An 18,237-nucleotide genomic window follows, 5' to 3' on the forward strand; every position below is an offset into this window, starting at 1 on the left:
TCTCTTTTTCATTATTAAACATACAATGATACTAGTAATTATTGCAGTGATGAGTCCAGTTAATAGACCAGTGATAGGTACAGCAATAGCAACTGTGTTTGTGTTAATTAGATTAGATACACTTAATGTATATTAACTAACCACTAATAGATCCTACATCTGTTGATTGTGTGGTTCCTGTAGTATTACATGAAGCATAACCTAATGAATAACAAATTCACTGTATATACTGATTATTATGACTTACTCTCAATGTAACTGCTTATTATTGTTTCAGTTGTTGTGATTAGTTGTGTTTCTGTGACTGTTGTCATAACTAAACTTCTATCTTGTGTTGTGATAAATTCAGTAGTACTCATTATAATGTTAGTGATACTTGATGTAGTAGCAGTTATACTGACTATAGTAATAATGTATACATTATATTAAGTACTGATGCTATATACCATTAACAGTGACTGATAGTCCATATCCAATAACATTAACAGGTGTGATAGTAACAGTGTAGTATTCATTAATTGGAGATAGTTCAGTAATAGTAGTATTAGTATCAGTTACATTATAACTGTACACAGAACAACTATTGATACAAATTGTTGTAATGTATACATTTATAATGTAGTACTCAATAGGAGGACGTAATGTTGTAGTATCCTAATAAAAGTTATTACCAACAATTTAACATCAATTAACTTGCTTCATTGTTATTCCACCATATTGTGACGCTATCAGTTGATATTTGATACCAACTAATATTAACAACTTGAGCCGGTACTATAAGAGATACTATGAGTGTGTGTCTGTGTGTGTCTTCTTACCATTCCATATATACTGTATTAATGATGAAGGAGGTCCTTCTCTTCCAATAGTATCAATAGGAATTATAATGAATGAATAATTGGTACCAATAATAATATTAATAGTTGCCGATGAAGTGTTGACAGTGCTGCTCTCAGTGTTTGTGTTATTACTGGTTATTGTAATGATATAATGATTTATACACTGTTGTGGTTCTGTCCAATTTATGGCTAGGGCACTATTAGTCATTAGTTTAACTGTTATATTATTAACAGGTAATAATGGTGGACCTATAATTAAAATAATGATTAACAAAAAGTAATAAATATTACACAATGGCTTATACCTGTGACATTAATATGTAGATACACAGAACTATCTGTCATTCCATTAAATTCATCTGAACATCCAATTGTAGTGCCATTTAATGATATATTAACTGATTCAATAGTAGCAGTACTTGTTACCATGTTACCATTGACAGCAATCACGGACAGAAGGAAATTCCCTTCCATTACAGATTGACCAGTACTTGTTAATTCACGTGTTCCAGCATTATTTTGTGCTCTCCAAAATACAGCACCAGTATCAGTTATACAAGTAAGCTCTACTCTATCACCAGGACATGGCACTGTACCAGCATTAGGAACTGTTTGGCTAAACTGTACTAGAATTTTTATTCATATTTGATATGGTAACAGTACAAGACTTACAAGATACAACAAGAGTAAAGCTCCCAGTCAATACAAAGCACCAATAGATACCAGTAGCCATTAGTATTACTAAGAGAAATAAGAACTGAAATACTGTTATGATATATAAACAATAAGCAATTACTCACTTAACTTAAAGCAGTGTTGCTGTTATTCTTCTTTGTGCCTACAAGCTACAACAGTTACACCTACTCAAATTGACTAGACTGTGTGTGGTTACTCTGCTATCATAACATGATAAACATGTACATGTAGATGACAGGGAATGCATCACTGTTGATTGCTTTTGACATGTTTGAAAAATTTGCTGTGTTTAGTATAAATGTTGTAGGCTAGGGAATGGTCTGGCTAGTGAGGCTATATAAATGTTACAAATGACGTCAGTATCATCATTACTGTCAGTACACAATTAGAGAGTGATGTGTACATGAGCTTATGCCATTGGTAGTACTTATAGTACATGTATTATTTTTGTAGCATGTCTCTGTCATTGGTTTAACACTAATACAGACATGTATAACAAAAGCTTGGACTCACTGAACTGATCACTTGTAATCAGGATTCAAAATCAAGTACACATTATTTCATTTATTTGATGGAATATGTTTCTTTTACTCTATATGCTTAACTTTTATTGCTGTCAGAGGTGCATGGTCTGCACTGGTGGATGTGCTATTATTTGTGTTATTATGACACTGACACATCTTCCTGTGTTGATCAAGTACTGCATTGAAAACAGCTGAGGCTATAAAAAAGGACAAGTACCGGTATCCTAGAGCCTGTGAAGAAGAGCTCACTATGTATTACACAGCTGATGGTATGTTGGATACAATACCTTTTATTAAAAAAATACATTGAAATTGGACTTTCCAATGAATTATTTTATATATTAAATATAGCGCTAGATCTATATTCTTTTGTAAGCATTAATTGTAAACTGCAAATATTAGTTGGCCAAAGTATTGACTAATTCAGAGGTATATACAGTATCTTTACAAAGCTACAAAATAGCAATAGAACTTCAAAAACAATGAGACAAAAAATATTTATAGATTTAATATTAATTAGTTCTTTTTGTACTGCCATACATAGCATTATTGGTGGCTTATTGAGTTTTTAAGGAACTCCTCTTCCCATTTCTTTTGTTCTTGCCTTTTCATGCTAAGAGACTTTTTGTATTGCTTTTCCCTGAAGTGTTGTAAAATGCTTTCAACTTTTGCTTCAAGTATGTCAATTTTCTCTCCTGTTACATCATCTTCACCAGACAAGCAGCGTGCTTCTTGCTGAGGAAAGAAGGCAGTATCACCATCAGCAATCTAATGAATAAACAAAATGTAAGTTTATTCAGTTCTGCCAAATTGTTAATGTAAGAAGTTGTTTCTAAATGGATCCGGAACTCTCTGTGTACTATTGTAATTATATATTATGTGTTTATTCAAGTATATTCTAGAACAATCATGTAAAGTATTCTTGTATGTTATAGAACCTTCTGGACATTTATAAGATCTATATAAGTGTGTTGTTTGTGAGTTAGTGTTAGTTGTGTGTTAGTTGTGAGTTAGTTTTGTTAGTTGGTTTTTGAGCTCAGTTGAGTTTCGTGTTGATTAAGAAATAAGTTTGGTGAACAGATAGCTAGGAGGGTCTGTTACAGTTAATAGGTACTGCTTATATCTAAAATAGCTAAATTCCAATGAAAATGCAGCTGCTGCATTAGTGTAAACACCTGAAAACAGTAATAGCAAAAATGATGCAGATTAGGCCTGTGTTTTCATGTTAATGAGGCCTAAGTTCCATTGGTCAAAATTAATTCATTAAGGTGGTTTATACATATAAAGTCTAAATGTCCAACCAAATTTATTCTAGTTTATCTGGCTTGACGATATATTGTATAGTGGGAATATTTGGCAGCACTTGATATTGGTGGTTTTATCAGGGTTTCCCACAAAGCATGCTAAGTGAGCTAAACAGCATGTTTAATGAGCTGACAAGCACTACAATACAGTACATGACGCCAAAAATTCTTTAAAAATCCAAAATCCAATTTTTAATGAAATCAGTTCAAAATTTCTAAGCAACATACTGGTAAGTGTATGTATATGTATCAAAAAATGAAGAGATTATTCTTATTAAAATTTGGCTACATGCAAAAGGCTATTATAGCCTTGGCTTCATTTCTGAGCAACCTTAAAAGTCCAAACTTGATTGGAATCAGCTCACTAAGTTGATACACAACGTAAGAACTAGTGTTTATATATTAGAAAAAATATCAAAATGGTGAATTCTCTTTTAGCCATTTTTGACTTTTTGATCAACTGACAATCCACTACAAGAATCTGCATGCATGAGCACTATGCCAAAATCCTGAGAGAAACTCTAGATTTTATGATTGCAGTGTATTGGTGGTTTTACATGTATATGGGTAATTTTGCGGCCACATGTCATGAGCATGCTCAGAATAAAGCAAAAAAATTGGTAAATTTTAATTGGAAATTTTATTATTAATTCACCAATCATCAAAATAGAGCTCTGCAAATTTTTCCTGCTACATGGTGTGTTATGTTGCAATATTAAATGAGGCACATTCTGCTACTGTTTGAGTAAAAACTGGACAGTTACAATATATATTCTCTTACAGTTAAACTTAAACAGTGCATGTCATATTAATTCATTTACGTACCAATTTATGAACATATTTTTGAATGGCATTATGATCTCCAGTGTCAATACTGTCCAAATAAAGGGAATAATACACATATTTCCACATGTTGTGGTCATTGTCCACATGGTCTTTGAAGCCCTGTGCACCAAAAGATTTTATATAAATTCTTTTTGAAAACTTACCTCAGCTCGTCTTTCAAAGTCAAAACTTGGAAGGTCACAAATAAAGCAATTGCTCTTTTGCTCAGTTTCAATAGAATTCTGAAAGAATAAACATAAGGAATTTTATTTGACACAACTTACTCTTTCTTCTCTCAGTTCTGAGAAAGTATCGACTATTATTCCAAAAACAATATTAAGACCAATTGTTGAAACAATAACAAAGAATGATATATGATATATCAAAAATCCTGTGTATATTCCAGGAGAAAATTTAATTGGGGGTTCAGTGTTATCGTCAATAACAGGGGAGGAAACAGATTTATGAATAGGTATTATCTATAAACAGTACAATGACAATATTCAAGGATTTAATCACACAGCAGGCATACCAATCCTAGGTTCTCTGTAAGTCCATATCTAAGTACAGTAAACATGCACTGTCCTAAATTAGCACAAAAAAGTGGAGTCTCTTCATTAGTTTGTGTAAAATGATCCTGAAGAAAAGCAAAAGAGATGACAGCATATATGTACAGAACAATTACTCCCAATACAGCAACCCATATTAATGATATTCCTAAAAAAATTCATTTGCTAGGATAAAGGAAAATGTCATTATAAACATACCATTTTTTGTAACAGCTCTTAAAACTCTTTGCAATATATCATTATTAACCACAATGAATAATAGACTGAAACAATAGAAATAGCCTCTGAAAAGCAAAGCACAAATAGAGCAGCACAAAAACAGGATCATGAAAAGTGTAGAAATGCTAAATATCCCAACATCAATATATGTCAAATTTGGCATAGAATATTGTCTTCTGCCTTTCAGAATAATTTTTTCAAATTTAGCTCTGTATTGCAAACAAGTATATTTTATGTAGCATTAAGTAATGCTCACCTCATTTTGTAAACCAATGCAGGAAGCCTAAAATGTGGCCAGTTTATTACAAAATACTCAACAACGACCCACAATGCTAATATTAAGTGCCCAGTGCCAAGAATATAAAGTAAAATCAAGAACCATTCGGGCACGTGAGGCAAAAACAACCTAAAATATACTCATTAATATCTATAGCATAAGGTATTCTTACTCATCAGATGTTACTGAGGCAGGTACAGTATATAATCCAAGCATAAATAGGTTTATAATGACAGTCAATAACATTAACAGACGAATTCGGATTTTACTAAAACAAAAAAAGTTCAGTTGTGATCAGATCTACATTGACTTACTAAAATGATAGGAATGGCTTGAATACCTTGATGCTCTTCAATTTTGTCTATAATACACATTATTGTATGCAATGATAATTATTAATAAGCTATAGAATGTAGTTTACTTGATGATTAATGTCTCTTTTAAGTGCTGGCATTAGATCAACTAAAGCTCTTTGTTTGTCTTCCATTGAGTCTCTGTTTATATTCCAACGAACCAGCTCAGTCATTTCCTCACGGAACAAAGTTTTACATGGAAAATGTACTTTAGCTAGCATTGGCTTAAATCCCTCCTCTTCATAATGAATCTCAATGGAATGAGAATAATCAGATATAATACTGGGATTTCTGCCTAATACTTTCTCTACTTCTGCACTAAGTTCTTCTACAAAGGTATCATTTTATAGTAATATCAATTATGCTGTTACCTTTGTCTTGTATACTGATAGCATTGTAGTCCATTAAAGTTACAAGTGTGTGGTATGCTTTAAACAGGCCTCTCTCACAATCATCATCCATTTGGTGCTTTCTTACAAAAGGATGAGTTTGTAAATCAAAGAATAATTTCATTGTGTTCAAAGTTGATTTAACATCCAGTGATGCTCCAATACCCTATAAATAATATGAAAGCAAACCATTAACTATTGAGTAGTTTTGAATAAATTATTTTCACTAAATCAATTAAATGGAAGGTCAAGCAAATAATGCACCAACAATATAAAAATAGGAAACATGCATAAAATAAACCAATAGCAGTAATATGTACATTATGCAGACTGAATCTATACATTTAGAGGACTACAACAAGTTGATGTAGCTCTAATAAAATTAAATGCTAACCCATCCAATTACAAGATATATTGGGAAGCTTTATAACAGAGTAGTGAAAGATGCCAGCTAAAAATGATGTCATCTATTGCTGGCAAGCTGTGATCACCATCTCTCCCTTTTACCCTGACTATGACAGTACAAACTATTTGCCAACAATTAATGCCAAATGATCAATTGCCAAATAAAATTAAAGCCAAGCTACACACAGAAGCCAGAGAAGACTAACTTTTGCATTGAGATGAGTCTGTGGACTGATCTCTTCTAGCATTACATCAAGTAGCTCCACAGCCTTTCCTTTTACTTGAACTAAATCCAGCAAAAAGTATGCATCATCAGACTACAAAAATATATATAACATTATTTTGAAGCAATTAGTTCATATACCTTTTCTTCATCTAAATGGTTGTTTTGTTCACTGAAGGATAACTGAAGTATCTTATTTAGTGGGTCCATAACAAGTTTATCAAATACAATCTGTTGATTTTCAATGTTTCCTACACACATTTCAATCAATGACTGAAATATTTGACTGATCTGTTTCAAACTACTCATTGTGGCATAATTTGTAAATGTATGGAGAAATGATACTACTTCAGCCACTACGTTGATATTCTAAATGATTATACAATACAAATGCACACTGACATAATATAAATGACAATACTTTAAAGTTTTCCGGTTGCTCTCGTAGGTAATGCTGTAGCTTTCTATTCTGACCATCACACATGAGACCAATAACATCCAATACTAGACTGGTTTGAATAGCATTTTGGCTCATCATATTTGATACCAGAGTTGAGCCATTATCTAATATTTCTTCATCATCAGAGTCCAAGGTTGATGCACTATCCTATAAAGTCAAATCATTAAAGACATCATGTACACAATACAATACCTCTCTAGATAGTGTCCTTAATGGAATAAGTGGCTGTTGATCCATCATATCTGATAAACAGTAAAACAATATGCATATACATAGTCTAATTTAATTACCAATTTGTTCCATGGATATGACTACTTCTCGTCCAACAGTAAAACCAAGGCGTAACTATTGATTAACATTAAAGTGACATTAATTTTTACTAGGTTATTAAAAAACTTACAGCATTAGCCACATTTCTGTTGCTATTGTTCTCAGTTGGTGATGGAGGGGCTTCCTATATGCAACATGTAGTTATGCATGTTAATTGAACAAGCAATTCTATCCTCACAATCATTGCTGCAGCTTCTCTTGCTTGCAATAACTCTTCTAAAGCAGCTCTGCATATTTAACATACATATATATAATAACATGGTATTTGTTTTACTTTTCCTTGTAGGCAAAACTGGCACTCTCAAGTCTCAATTTCAGATCAAAAAAGAGTGTTTCTTCTCTTGAATTACAAACATACTGGTACAATCCTTTCTGTACCTCCTCATTACCAGAAAAAAGGAGAGCTTTCATTAATGCCAATGCTTCTCTTGAAATTCTCTCATTAGGATGTGATAACAAAGGAATTATCTATTAATTAGTATGCATCAGTGTTTATTTTATTGAATTGCATACTCTACTAATAGCATTTTTGAATGACTGAATAAAAGTTTGAACTGGAACAACTGAATGGTCACATTTGCTGGTAATAAAAAAATAAATTAGGAGTATCTACTCTGATTGACTGACTCTCTGTAGTCTTTAGGATTTCTGTCTTTAAGTTCTGGATCAATCATTTTAATTTTATTGTGAATCAATGCCCTTAGTATCTAAGCAAAACATCATTACTAGTACAGAATAAAGAAATTTTGTTACCAATAGACATCTTAAATCTAAATTGTCTTGATTAACTTGTTCCTTTTCACCAAGCTGTTCAGTTCGACTGATAGATATTCTGTTGGCACAATATATAGAATTAATAAAACCATGATGCTAGAAATAATGCTAACTCTATTTCTCTTAATAATCTTTCAGCTGGATGATTATTTTCATCATTTAAGGGGCTAGTATTAAATTACATAACTCACTAAAAATGATTATGTACTTACTGAATTTGGTATAAGTTTACAAGCTTCTGAAAACTAGGTCCCAGTGGTAGATCTTCACCTTCTTCACTGTATTCTAAAAATGATAGTGACAAGCATGAAAGGGTAAGTTTCAAGTGGTACCTATTTCTTCCACAGGAGATCCTATTTGGTGACTAGCAGTGTTAGGACCCACATATGAATGATGGAAATTTTGAGAGTAATAGTGAAATAAAACATTAAGCTTTTGTTGTTCTTTGTAACTGTCTAAAACAGCCTTCTACATTAGGATTCAGTAATTAAATTAACACATCGTTTTATTTTATTCTTACATCGTTTGAACGTAGATGAAGTTCATCATACTTGAGTCTTTTTAAACTGCATCCTTTCCTGCTTGGTGTAGCAGTCTCTAATGCTCTCCGGGCATGACTAGCTTCATCACGACTAATGGCAGCCCTCTCTCTTATTGTAGCATACTTCATTAAGGAATTAATGGTTTCATGAAACATGTACAAATTATTAGCAGTGCAAAATACTTCACCAAGATCTTTACTTAAAACCTATGAAAATAGCTAGCAGTGGTGAATTCATTTTGTTTTAACTTACAGTAAGACTTTTAGCAATGAGTGCAGATACAGTGTACTCAAATTCCTTCTGTTGATCACTATGACTGTTGATAGGGTCAAAGTAATGTAAGTAAAATGAATGGAGTAAAGGAATAACCCCATTAACTAAATATTCCAATAAACCTGGAACAAGAAGTCCATTTGAATCTGTTTAATAAAACATAATATTTTTAGCTACCACTGACATAAATGTGTCAGTCTCACCAATGACATCAGGCATATCAAGAGTCACGCCTAGTTGAACACTATGCTGAGAAACACGCCTTTCTAACATAGCAGATTTTTTGTGCAAACTTTCTCGATGCTGACGATTTTTCTTTAACTTATCAATGTCATTAGATGTTGTATGGCTCAATACTTGAGCTAGATTTTCTAAAAAACTAGCCACGTGCTCCAAGTATAGCCACATAATTCTGTGTACAAAATAAATAATTATAAAACTTTCAAATGAATTACTTTTCATGAGTTAATGCTATTCCTTGGGAGCTTTTCTGACTACCTTTCGTATTCAAGTATACCATCAAAAGATAACGAACAAAGGGTCTTTTGTAACTGGGAGGAATGTGACTACTTATGATGCTATATAAAAGACAAAAATAGGAGGATGATAAGGTAGAATTGTACTTGATTAATTCTTCAACTCCAAATATATTTTGACAGACTGATTCAATGAATTGATTTTTTCCTTCTGCACAAGCAGCAAGCATATCAGTCATATTGAGCAACAGCTGTAACTGTGGCCCAGGAGACTTAGATTTCTAAATATAAGGACTAAATTTAGCTTTAAACAGTAAGGATGTACCGAATTTAACAGTTTCATTCGATAGCTTGTGCCACTTTCTAATAATTCTTGACAAAAAGTGTCACGAAAGCGACAAAAATTATTTATAATGACAGCCTGGTTACGTCCTATTGGCAGATCAATTTCATCAATCTACAGATCAAAATAAAAACTTAATAATTACTAAAGCCATATTGTTTAAATACATGTGCCATTGCTTCCAGTGTAACCATAAAATGAGCTTGAACAAAAGGATGATAACAATCAACTATAATCTCAAAAAGTTTCTCTACATGAAATTCTGTCACTTTAAGAGTCAACTCTGTGCTTCCAGTAAATATCTATTGGTACAAATATATAATACACATGATTTTGATCAATATACACTATGAATATATACCATAATTTAATAACAAAAAGCATGCAATATGAGCTAAACAGCATGCTTCAAGAGTTGACAAGCATCTAATACCGTACAAAGCATTTTGAGCAACTTTAAGTTGCTGGCCTAATTTTTGAGCAGCTTCAAAAATTCACAAAAATTAATTTGATCAAATTTAGCTCAAACTTTTCTACACTAAATAAGAACAAATATATGTATCAAAAAATTATAAATAACAAGAATTTTTACCCAGCCATTTTTGACAAAAAACTAAAGGCTATAACAGCCTTTGGTCACTGGTCTAATTTTGAGCAAATTTAAAAATTCATAACTAATCTAATCTTGATCGAAATTAGCTTAAAATTTCTGCACAACGTAAAAAAAATACAAAATTATATACATAAAAATCTTCTACTAGCCATATTTGAGAAAATTCCCTGTACTATTATAGTGGTTTTTGTGAACAATTTGACAATGCATGAGTACCATGCCAAAATCCTGTCAGAACCATGCACATACCTCAGTAATTAAATCTGCCAGACCAGTTAATGTTGGAATAGGAATTTTCATTACAAGCAAGTCATTAAGCCTATTAAATATTCTTCGTTTCACCTACATAATGCATGTACAATGTAGCTTTTAGTAAGGACAACTTACACTGATGTTTTCAATTGAAAGATATTGTAGCAATAGAAATGACTCATTAAACACATCCTCACTCACGGAAATAGATTCTCTACTTACTATAAAAATAAAGCAATTTTAAAGTCAAATCAAGAAACAAAAAATGTATATATCATATGTTCAAAATCAATAGTATTAATGCTTGCAAAAAAACAAACCTGGACTTGCAGCAACAAGTTGTTTTTGCTCTGATGTACCTTTGTCAAGTACAAAACTCATAATATCAGATACAATTCCTATTTAAAGTATTAATTGTAACTACTACATGTATTGCTATAGTCATACCAAAATTATCAAGCATGAGTTGGTTGTGCTTGTTTGGTTGTGTCATTGAAGGAAGCATACAGAGTGGCTGGAGTTGACGTAATAATTCAATTATCCTGCACTGATCTGCTCTGTTAAGATCAACTCTTAAAAGTTGTCTTAGAGTTGGAAGAATATCAATTTTAATTGTGACATGATCTCTTAAAGATTCAGGAGATATCAGCAGTTGACTCTATGGTAAGAAATGACAAGCATGCATTTCAATTTTAAGGACTAAATACCTTCTTTGCCTTGTTGAACAGTTCTTCTTCAAAGTAGTACATTTTAGTCAGCAGATCCAGTGAAGCAGTTACTATTTCATCACACTCATACTCTGATAAATCTAGTAATATCGATTCTAGTCCCATTTCTTGTGGAGCAAATCCTCCACCTTTGAGACTGCCATCACAAAGATATTTCAGCCGAGCATGAACAGCACTATCAATAATTAAATCAGTAAGCTATTATCAGACAAATTGCTTTATTGTGCAGAGAATAAAATGCATGACTCATCTTACAAGCTGTAGCACTTGCAGGTTGCATTTTGCATTGTCCATTTTTATGGGTAGTGAAATGAACAATTAATTTGAACGTTTTTAAATTGCAAAATTATGACTTATTAAATTTTAGTGCTTATTGTAGACATACTAACTTTATAATATCGGGGGAAAACAAAATTTCTGTATTTTCAACTTTTGATGATGTTAATCTGGACAGAATATGAAGTGGGTCATCACTAAATGATGTCATGTCATCCAAGTTGTCTGTAAATTTAGTCCTGTTCTGAATGTCTTTAAAATCATACATAAACTTCTAAAATTTTATAAAAATGATGCATTTTATATTATATTATTGATTCACTTGAAGCTTTATGTAAAACTTGAAACGAAACAATAACTCCATTACTTCAAGAGCCCTGAACAAAGAAGTTATTAAATTGAAAAAGAAAATTCATTTTACTTGACTTTGACTGCAAATATTTCTTTATTCTCAGAGATATCTTTTTTACGAGTGCAATCACCATCATTACTTAAAGTTATTTCAGAATCTGTTAAAATAAAATATACCTTCAGCTTCAAAACATAGTTACATTACATTTTCTCATTGCTGACATGTCAGTTTGCCCATTTAAAAGATTAACAAGTGGCCCCATTAATTCATCAACATCTTCAATGTCATCGTAATAGCCAAAACGAACCAAATGACTAAGTATATCTAATACCAGTACTAATAACAAATTTTCTTCACATTCACTTCTTAAGACCTAGTGGTAAGCAAATTTAAAATTATGGTCTTTAGTATGGTATATAGTACTGTAACATACAGTGTTAGTAGAGATTGTAGTAAGTAGCCAGGATTTGATCCTTGGAAAGTGAATATTTGTAGCTCCAGTCAATGCTTGTACTTGACTACTACCAGATTCAGAATAAGGAACAGGAACAAGATTTTTGTATGGCTGTGTGCCAAATGAAAAATAAAATATTATTATATGACAACAATGCTTACAAATGAATAACAGAGATGATCCAGGAATGGTCTGTTATTGCCAACATCAACAAACATGACTAGCATCAATTCAACATAGTGACATCTCAGTATAGTGTCTATGCGAGTATCCTTGACACATGTAAGAGCTTCATCAAAACTGATGTATCCGTCAGGATTCTCTTCCGTACATACCAGAGTATCTATTGCTTCAGAATTATTTCCCTATTATAGTTAAAACAAAAGTGAATGATAGCTAATATTTGTCAACATACTTCACACAGTTTGGACAGTAAATAAAGCTGAGCTTCCAACAAACCATAATGGCTCTAAAAGATACATAACATTATAAAAACTTGAAAGGAGATGCCATAAAATATAAAAAAGGCACAAACTTAAACAAAGTGTTAATTGTACTTTCTTATCTCTCTGATGGTACATAGTTCTTGTTCGTTTCTTTCCTTGAGGAATAACAGAGTCTTTAAGCTGAGCAATAGGAGTTAATTTGCCAGGAAAACTTGGATGAAAGCAGTAAACATTGTTATTAGATGGGTTTAATTTTGTTTTAAGAAACTTTTCCTGTTCAAGAAAATTAACAAATACATGTAGCTTTACTTCATAGTTTTACTAACTTGTCCATATCTACCAACCAATTCATGTAACAATCGACCTATTAGTAAGTATAATTTTGTTGACAAGAAAAAGCAATACAAACTTTGAGTTGAAGGAATTGGTCTGTTGCTACAAACACAAAGTGCTCCCAAAAAATGTAAAAATCTTGGATCCTGTTAAAAATAAAATGATGTATCAAATTATGCAATTAAAAACCTCAGTCTTCACAAATTCAGTAATCATATGACCAAGTTGTGTGTCTGCCATTTTTGTTACAATTGTTCTATTAATACCTGAATAAAAATAGACTAACAAGCATCATTCTTACATATTGTCTTGAACAATTTCAACTAAAACTTCTTCAGCATTGAGTCCTTTTCTCATCTAAAATTATGAATAACATAATGAAGAAAATTTTAAGAAGGATATTTACATGTTTTTGAAAAAATTCAATAAATCTTGCAAGGTAGTTCTCATTCTTTCTGCTGTCTCCTCTAAGAAACTTTCTTATTACATTATAGCACTCTTGGCATATAGTAATATGGGCACTAAAGAAAGTGATGAGGCAAATGCTATTATAGTGCTACAAGCACTGATTGATAATACTTTGATGCTTTGTAATTATCATCATCTGCAAAATTGAGAATCTCAGCTAATTGTTCAAGTACCTGTGACACAAAATTAATATAATACATGATTGTATACAATGATTAATATTATTAGTTTGTCTTACCCTCAAATTCCTCAAGAGTTTCTGATTATTTTTGGTTTCTCTTTCTTTATCTGCAGTAATCCACTTTTTAAAATTCTTTAGAGTATTCTTCACAAGGACAGATTGTTTTTGCTTTATTTCCTTCCCACTATGTAACTGATTTAAACAGTAAATAGCATAGTGATGCAAGTTTTACTTCCTTACCACATCAATATAGCCATTCAAAACTGGTACAACTCCAGCAACATAATGAAAGCGGTCCAAAAGGTCTTCACTAACCTAAAAATTAAATAAATCATAGCATACATGTATTAACTAAACCTCTTGTAAAGTGAATGAGTCATAGTCACCTCTATCTTTGCTAGTAGTAAGCTGTACACATAAAATAGAAATAATACATAATGAAATAAAAAGGTTGACTGACTTGAAACAATTCAGCAGAGTCCCATTGCAAACCAGCCAATCCTTCTGCAGTAGGGTCATAATTAGTCCTTTCATAATGACCTAACAAGAGTAAAAGTTGAGAAGACACAAATGATTATTACTTTTCTTTTCTGAATGAAGCCAATGCCCACTAAGATGATGTTTAATGAGAGCATAAGATTCTAGTTGCATCTCCTCACCTTCCTTTTAGTGTTTGTGCACATGAATTCTACAGTTTATGTTACTATGTGACTTACCTCAAGCAGTGGTGAGAAACTAAAGATGGTGTCTAGATCATCTTTATGTGTCTTATCCTTCAATGTAACCTGGCAATAAAGGAATGTAAAATTGAATTGACAATACAATTCTAACCTTCCAGTTTTCATCGTCAGTTTTCACCACTGACAGGTAGCATCTTGTGGGTAAATGCTTAAGCCTACATCTATCACCCCACGCAATAACATCACCTTATTAAAACAACAAAGGATTTATAGTATATGTACTTCATTATTGTGTGATAACTACACTCACCACTAATAGGATTTTCCTGTTTCTCAATTTGCCAGTATGTGTTTGCTGATGTTGAAGGCAAAGCATGTTTTCTGGAGTCAACTCGTCTCAAGCGACAGTGAACTATTTGGCACAAAAATGTATTTGGCACACAAAAGAATAATGAATATGACATATATGCCAGATAGTTATATAATATATACCGTATACATGTGTAGCAGGTCATTTTAAAGGGGCTATATAATTGGATTTGGTCATTTGTTAGCTAGATTTATTAAAATTAAACTTGCCATTTGAAACACTATACACATGCTGGGAATAAAAATGCATGCCAAATTAATTAAAAACTATACACTAAAAGTTTGCTGCCAAAATTCTAGCCCATCAACTATAGTACTGGCATACCATCTTCTATCACAGGCCTGCTTGTTTCTGCAAAAGATCCTTCAGCAGCAATATAGCATTCATCTTCTTTGTGAAAAAGTCTTACACAACTGCCACCCTAAAACAAAAACATTTCTTATCAAAGACTGCAAAGAAAGAAAGCAGATTGATCTTACTCTCATTGCTGTGTTGCTGTGCATGCTAATAGAAGAGCAGTAATGGGGAATAAGCGTCACAGCTGTTTCTGTAGGTGATAAGTTCAACTCAAAACTAAAATTAATAATATATTTTATAATATTGAAATAAATTAATTACCAGTCAACAAGCACATTAAACCCTGCTTCTCCTAAAGTATGACCAGTTCCACTACAATGTAAGAATTGGCCTTGATTCTTAGTGCTTTCAATTTTAATTTGGTCATTGAATCTCACCTGATGTAAACTACAAATAACTTTCTCAAAAATGTAATTACTTACTTCATCACCTTCAGATCGAATCTTATATTTTGGTAAAACTTTAAATATTGATTCTTCAGAGCTATCTGGTGATAGATTGACCTGAACAATGGATGTTGCAATAAAATGCAATATCTTTGGGACTCAAACATACCAGAAGATTGTTACTCTCTGTTTTTGATGCTTCAGAGGAAATTTGAACAAATTTTTTGGAGGCTATATGCTGTAACTAAACAACGTACATGCATCTTAAATAGTACTATATACTATAGGAGATGAAACTCACCTGAATTACATCCCCATACACCACTCTACTACCAAATTTCCTTTCCTGCTCTAATTTATTCTCTGCCTCTTCCATTTGAACAGCAAGCTACAAATATTAGGTAACAATTATTTTTTACGACAAACACAATCATAACGTAAGTACAATCATATTTGTTGCTATGACATTTGGCCACTAAAAGTACTAGGTCATATAATTACTAGTAAACAACAAGCCGTAATTCTTTAATCTGTTGTTACATTCAGAAATGCATACGAGTATAACACAATTCAACAGTCACTTCGCTCTTGTACAAAAATAGGTCACTAGATCTATACAAAACCACTGACTTTGTTAATTTTATTGTTAGGTAATTTTTACTTCAAAAGTGAGCCAAACAAAATCAATGTCTTAATTATGGCAGGTAAGACATTCACCAATGCCTACATGTATTGATTTTTACAATGTTGATTTTTACAATGATATTGGAGTATTAGAGAAAGTTTCTTAAATTTTATTTTGCTTTCAATTACGGCAATTGTTTTGCTAAAATTTTACTTTAGACAAAATAATGTTTATGTTATTGCTTCATAATTTTATTAGCATTAATTAATATTATACAAGTATGTGCTTGTACATGTAACAATAAAAAGTGAGTAATGAGGTTTGGCTAAATATCTATGCTAAGTGAAATAGTAGTTTTAATTGAAATACATACTATACTGTGTAAAAATAACTCACCAATGCATTTATTAAATCCTTTTCTTCACTGACTGATTTCCTATTAAAACAAATAGTAAAGCTAAATTCATTTAATTGTATTAAGATGTCAAGCTATAAGTTTCAACTGATTTAATGCTTTTTCATGCACACATCATGTGCAAATATAACTCAACATCACAAATAGCATAAAATTGATTTAATTAATCCCAGCTCCCCTTAGAGTAGACTTGCATCACGCATGCATGCATGTCCATATAGCTAACCCTATCTTAACTGTAAATATTTTGCATATTAAGATGGTTATCTTTTAAACGACATGTAAGTATCAATTCAACTGAAATAACCTACCGTTCCATTTCTTTGAACACTTGCTTTGCCTTGTACTTGTTAGGAGCCAAAATTGTAAAAGCAGCATCTGCCAAAATATGAATTTATCCGCATAATGTATAGATTTGTAAAATGCAACAAATCAATAACTTACAAGTAACATCTGGAAGACAGGGATCAAACTCTTGCTTCTCATTTAAATTATAAACAGTTAGGAAATTATATGAAGAGCTATAAGTATGCAGAGGTATTAAAACAGCTCACAATTAAAATACAATCCACCTTGAGAGTTCGGAATATACATAGCCACGGTAATCTTTATTCTTTATCAAAAACAGGACAGTATCACCAATATGCAGCGACCCATGACCAGCAGCACCTTCTGCTAGAGAGGCCATGGCGAATAATTGAAACAATCGATCTGAGACTAGTCTATGGAATAAATTGAACAAAGGACGTGACATCAGAAATCACGTCATACTATCTAGCACACTGATTCATCAGGGCAGTAATTGCGCAGCTCACTAGACCAATCAGGAAACTTTAGTTTCAGCGTAGTTTCACATCCTTGTGTATGTGGGATGTAAATAGATCTTGGCATGATGTGATAAAGCCGAGGATAAAGAAGAACTTTCATGTGAGAGACTAAGATGCGTGGGTGGGATTGGTTAGTTATTAAAACTGTAGATAAAACCATCTGCCCCCGCAACCCTACCTAAATTTTTCTAATTCCAACTTCTAGCTTGCAATTTTGCAAGCTGAGCAGGTGTTGAGGTATATGTCCATCAGTTAACTATGATGAACTATTTTGTATGTTAAGCTCATTTTAATCAAAATTAGATTTAAAAGTAATTTCAAAATACCAGTGTTTCCCACGAAGTATGCTTGGTGAGCTAAACAATATCCTTCAAAAGCTGACAAAATACATTAAAGCTTATTCAGAGGGCATTTGGAGTAAATTTAAAAATTAAATTTGATTAGAATCTACTTCAATTCTATACAGCATAAATACATGTATAATGCCTATCAGAAAAAATTGTAAAAGCGGAGAAATATGTAGTACAGATATTTTGGCCCATTTTTTGAGTGATTTTACAAATTTGTAAAAATCCAAATTTGCATGGAATCTGCTCGACAAAGACGTGTATTTGCATCAGAAAAAAATTAAAATGAAATCTCTCCTAGCCATT

At 32.1% G+C, this 18,237-nt stretch overlaps 2 protein-coding genes across 3 annotated transcripts in view; both read right to left on the bottom strand.

Moving 5' to 3' along the window:
* The window catches only part of LOC109580662 (uncharacterized), an 8,816-nt gene extending 6,443 nt beyond the window's left edge, over window positions 1–2,373 (bottom strand). Inside the window, exons 1-7 of one of the 2 annotated variants that reach the window (XM_019994075.1) lie at window positions 1,512–1,633; window positions 1,145–1,465; window positions 819–1,088; window positions 447–774; window positions 248–400; window positions 142–201; window positions 1–92 (exon numbers count right to left, since the gene is read on the bottom strand). In XM_019994075.1, the coding sequence (XP_019849634.1) occupies window positions 689–774; window positions 819–1,088; window positions 1,145–1,465; window positions 1,512–1,572 (738 nt within the window). In that variant the 5' untranslated portion in view covers window positions 1,573–1,633 and the 3' untranslated portion in view covers window positions 1–92; window positions 142–201; window positions 248–400; window positions 447–688. The other variant, XM_019994076.1, reaches the window with a different exon arrangement.
* A 108-nt stretch (window positions 2,374–2,481) lies between these two features.
* On the bottom strand, window positions 2,482–17,477 carry LOC100640027 (inositol 1,4,5-trisphosphate receptor type 3-like). Its single transcript, XM_019994074.1, has 69 exons — window positions 17,330–17,477; window positions 17,202–17,278; window positions 17,069–17,135; window positions 16,739–16,778; window positions 16,019–16,105; window positions 15,887–15,961; window positions 15,754–15,834; window positions 15,593–15,708; window positions 15,454–15,547; window positions 15,299–15,395; window positions 14,915–15,016; window positions 14,756–14,850; window positions 14,641–14,709; window positions 14,506–14,587; window positions 14,385–14,464; window positions 14,282–14,332; window positions 14,165–14,239; window positions 13,982–14,116; window positions 13,855–13,916; window positions 13,682–13,796; window positions 13,577–13,632; window positions 13,465–13,531; window positions 13,352–13,421; window positions 13,269–13,306; window positions 13,054–13,215; window positions 12,912–12,965; window positions 12,658–12,861; window positions 12,476–12,607; window positions 12,247–12,415; window positions 12,112–12,199; window positions 12,013–12,067; window positions 11,804–11,964; window positions 11,394–11,589; window positions 11,134–11,344; window positions 11,007–11,084; window positions 10,822–10,907; window positions 10,684–10,776; window positions 9,989–10,123; window positions 9,804–9,935; window positions 9,626–9,759; window positions 9,458–9,580; window positions 9,206–9,414; window positions 8,982–9,148; window positions 8,708–8,935; window positions 8,520–8,655; window positions 8,400–8,472; window positions 8,301–8,354; window positions 8,167–8,245; window positions 8,041–8,120; window positions 7,927–7,993; window positions 7,688–7,881; window positions 7,592–7,640; window positions 7,484–7,537; window positions 7,374–7,428; window positions 7,276–7,325; window positions 7,045–7,230; window positions 6,765–6,992; window positions 6,607–6,717; window positions 5,978–6,161; window positions 5,675–5,934; window positions 5,568–5,614; window positions 5,426–5,521; window positions 5,233–5,382; window positions 4,956–5,185; window positions 4,721–4,905; window positions 4,473–4,667; window positions 4,353–4,430; window positions 4,189–4,308; window positions 2,482–2,827 (listed from the first exon to the last, which is right to left on the bottom strand). Exons 1-69 carry the CDS (start codon window positions 17,443–17,445, stop codon window positions 2,606–2,608), a joined length of 7,947 nt encoding a protein of 2,648 aa, XP_019849633.1. The 5' UTR covers window positions 17,446–17,477; the 3' UTR covers window positions 2,482–2,605.
* Window positions 17,478–18,237: the final 760 nt, after the last annotated feature.

This window comes from Amphimedon queenslandica, unplaced genomic scaffold (assembly GCF_000090795.2).
Source record: "Amphimedon queenslandica unplaced genomic scaffold, v1.1 AMPQUscaffold_13483, whole genome shotgun sequence".
Classification (NCBI taxonomy): domain Eukaryota; kingdom Metazoa; phylum Porifera; class Demospongiae; order Haplosclerida; family Niphatidae; genus Amphimedon; species Amphimedon queenslandica.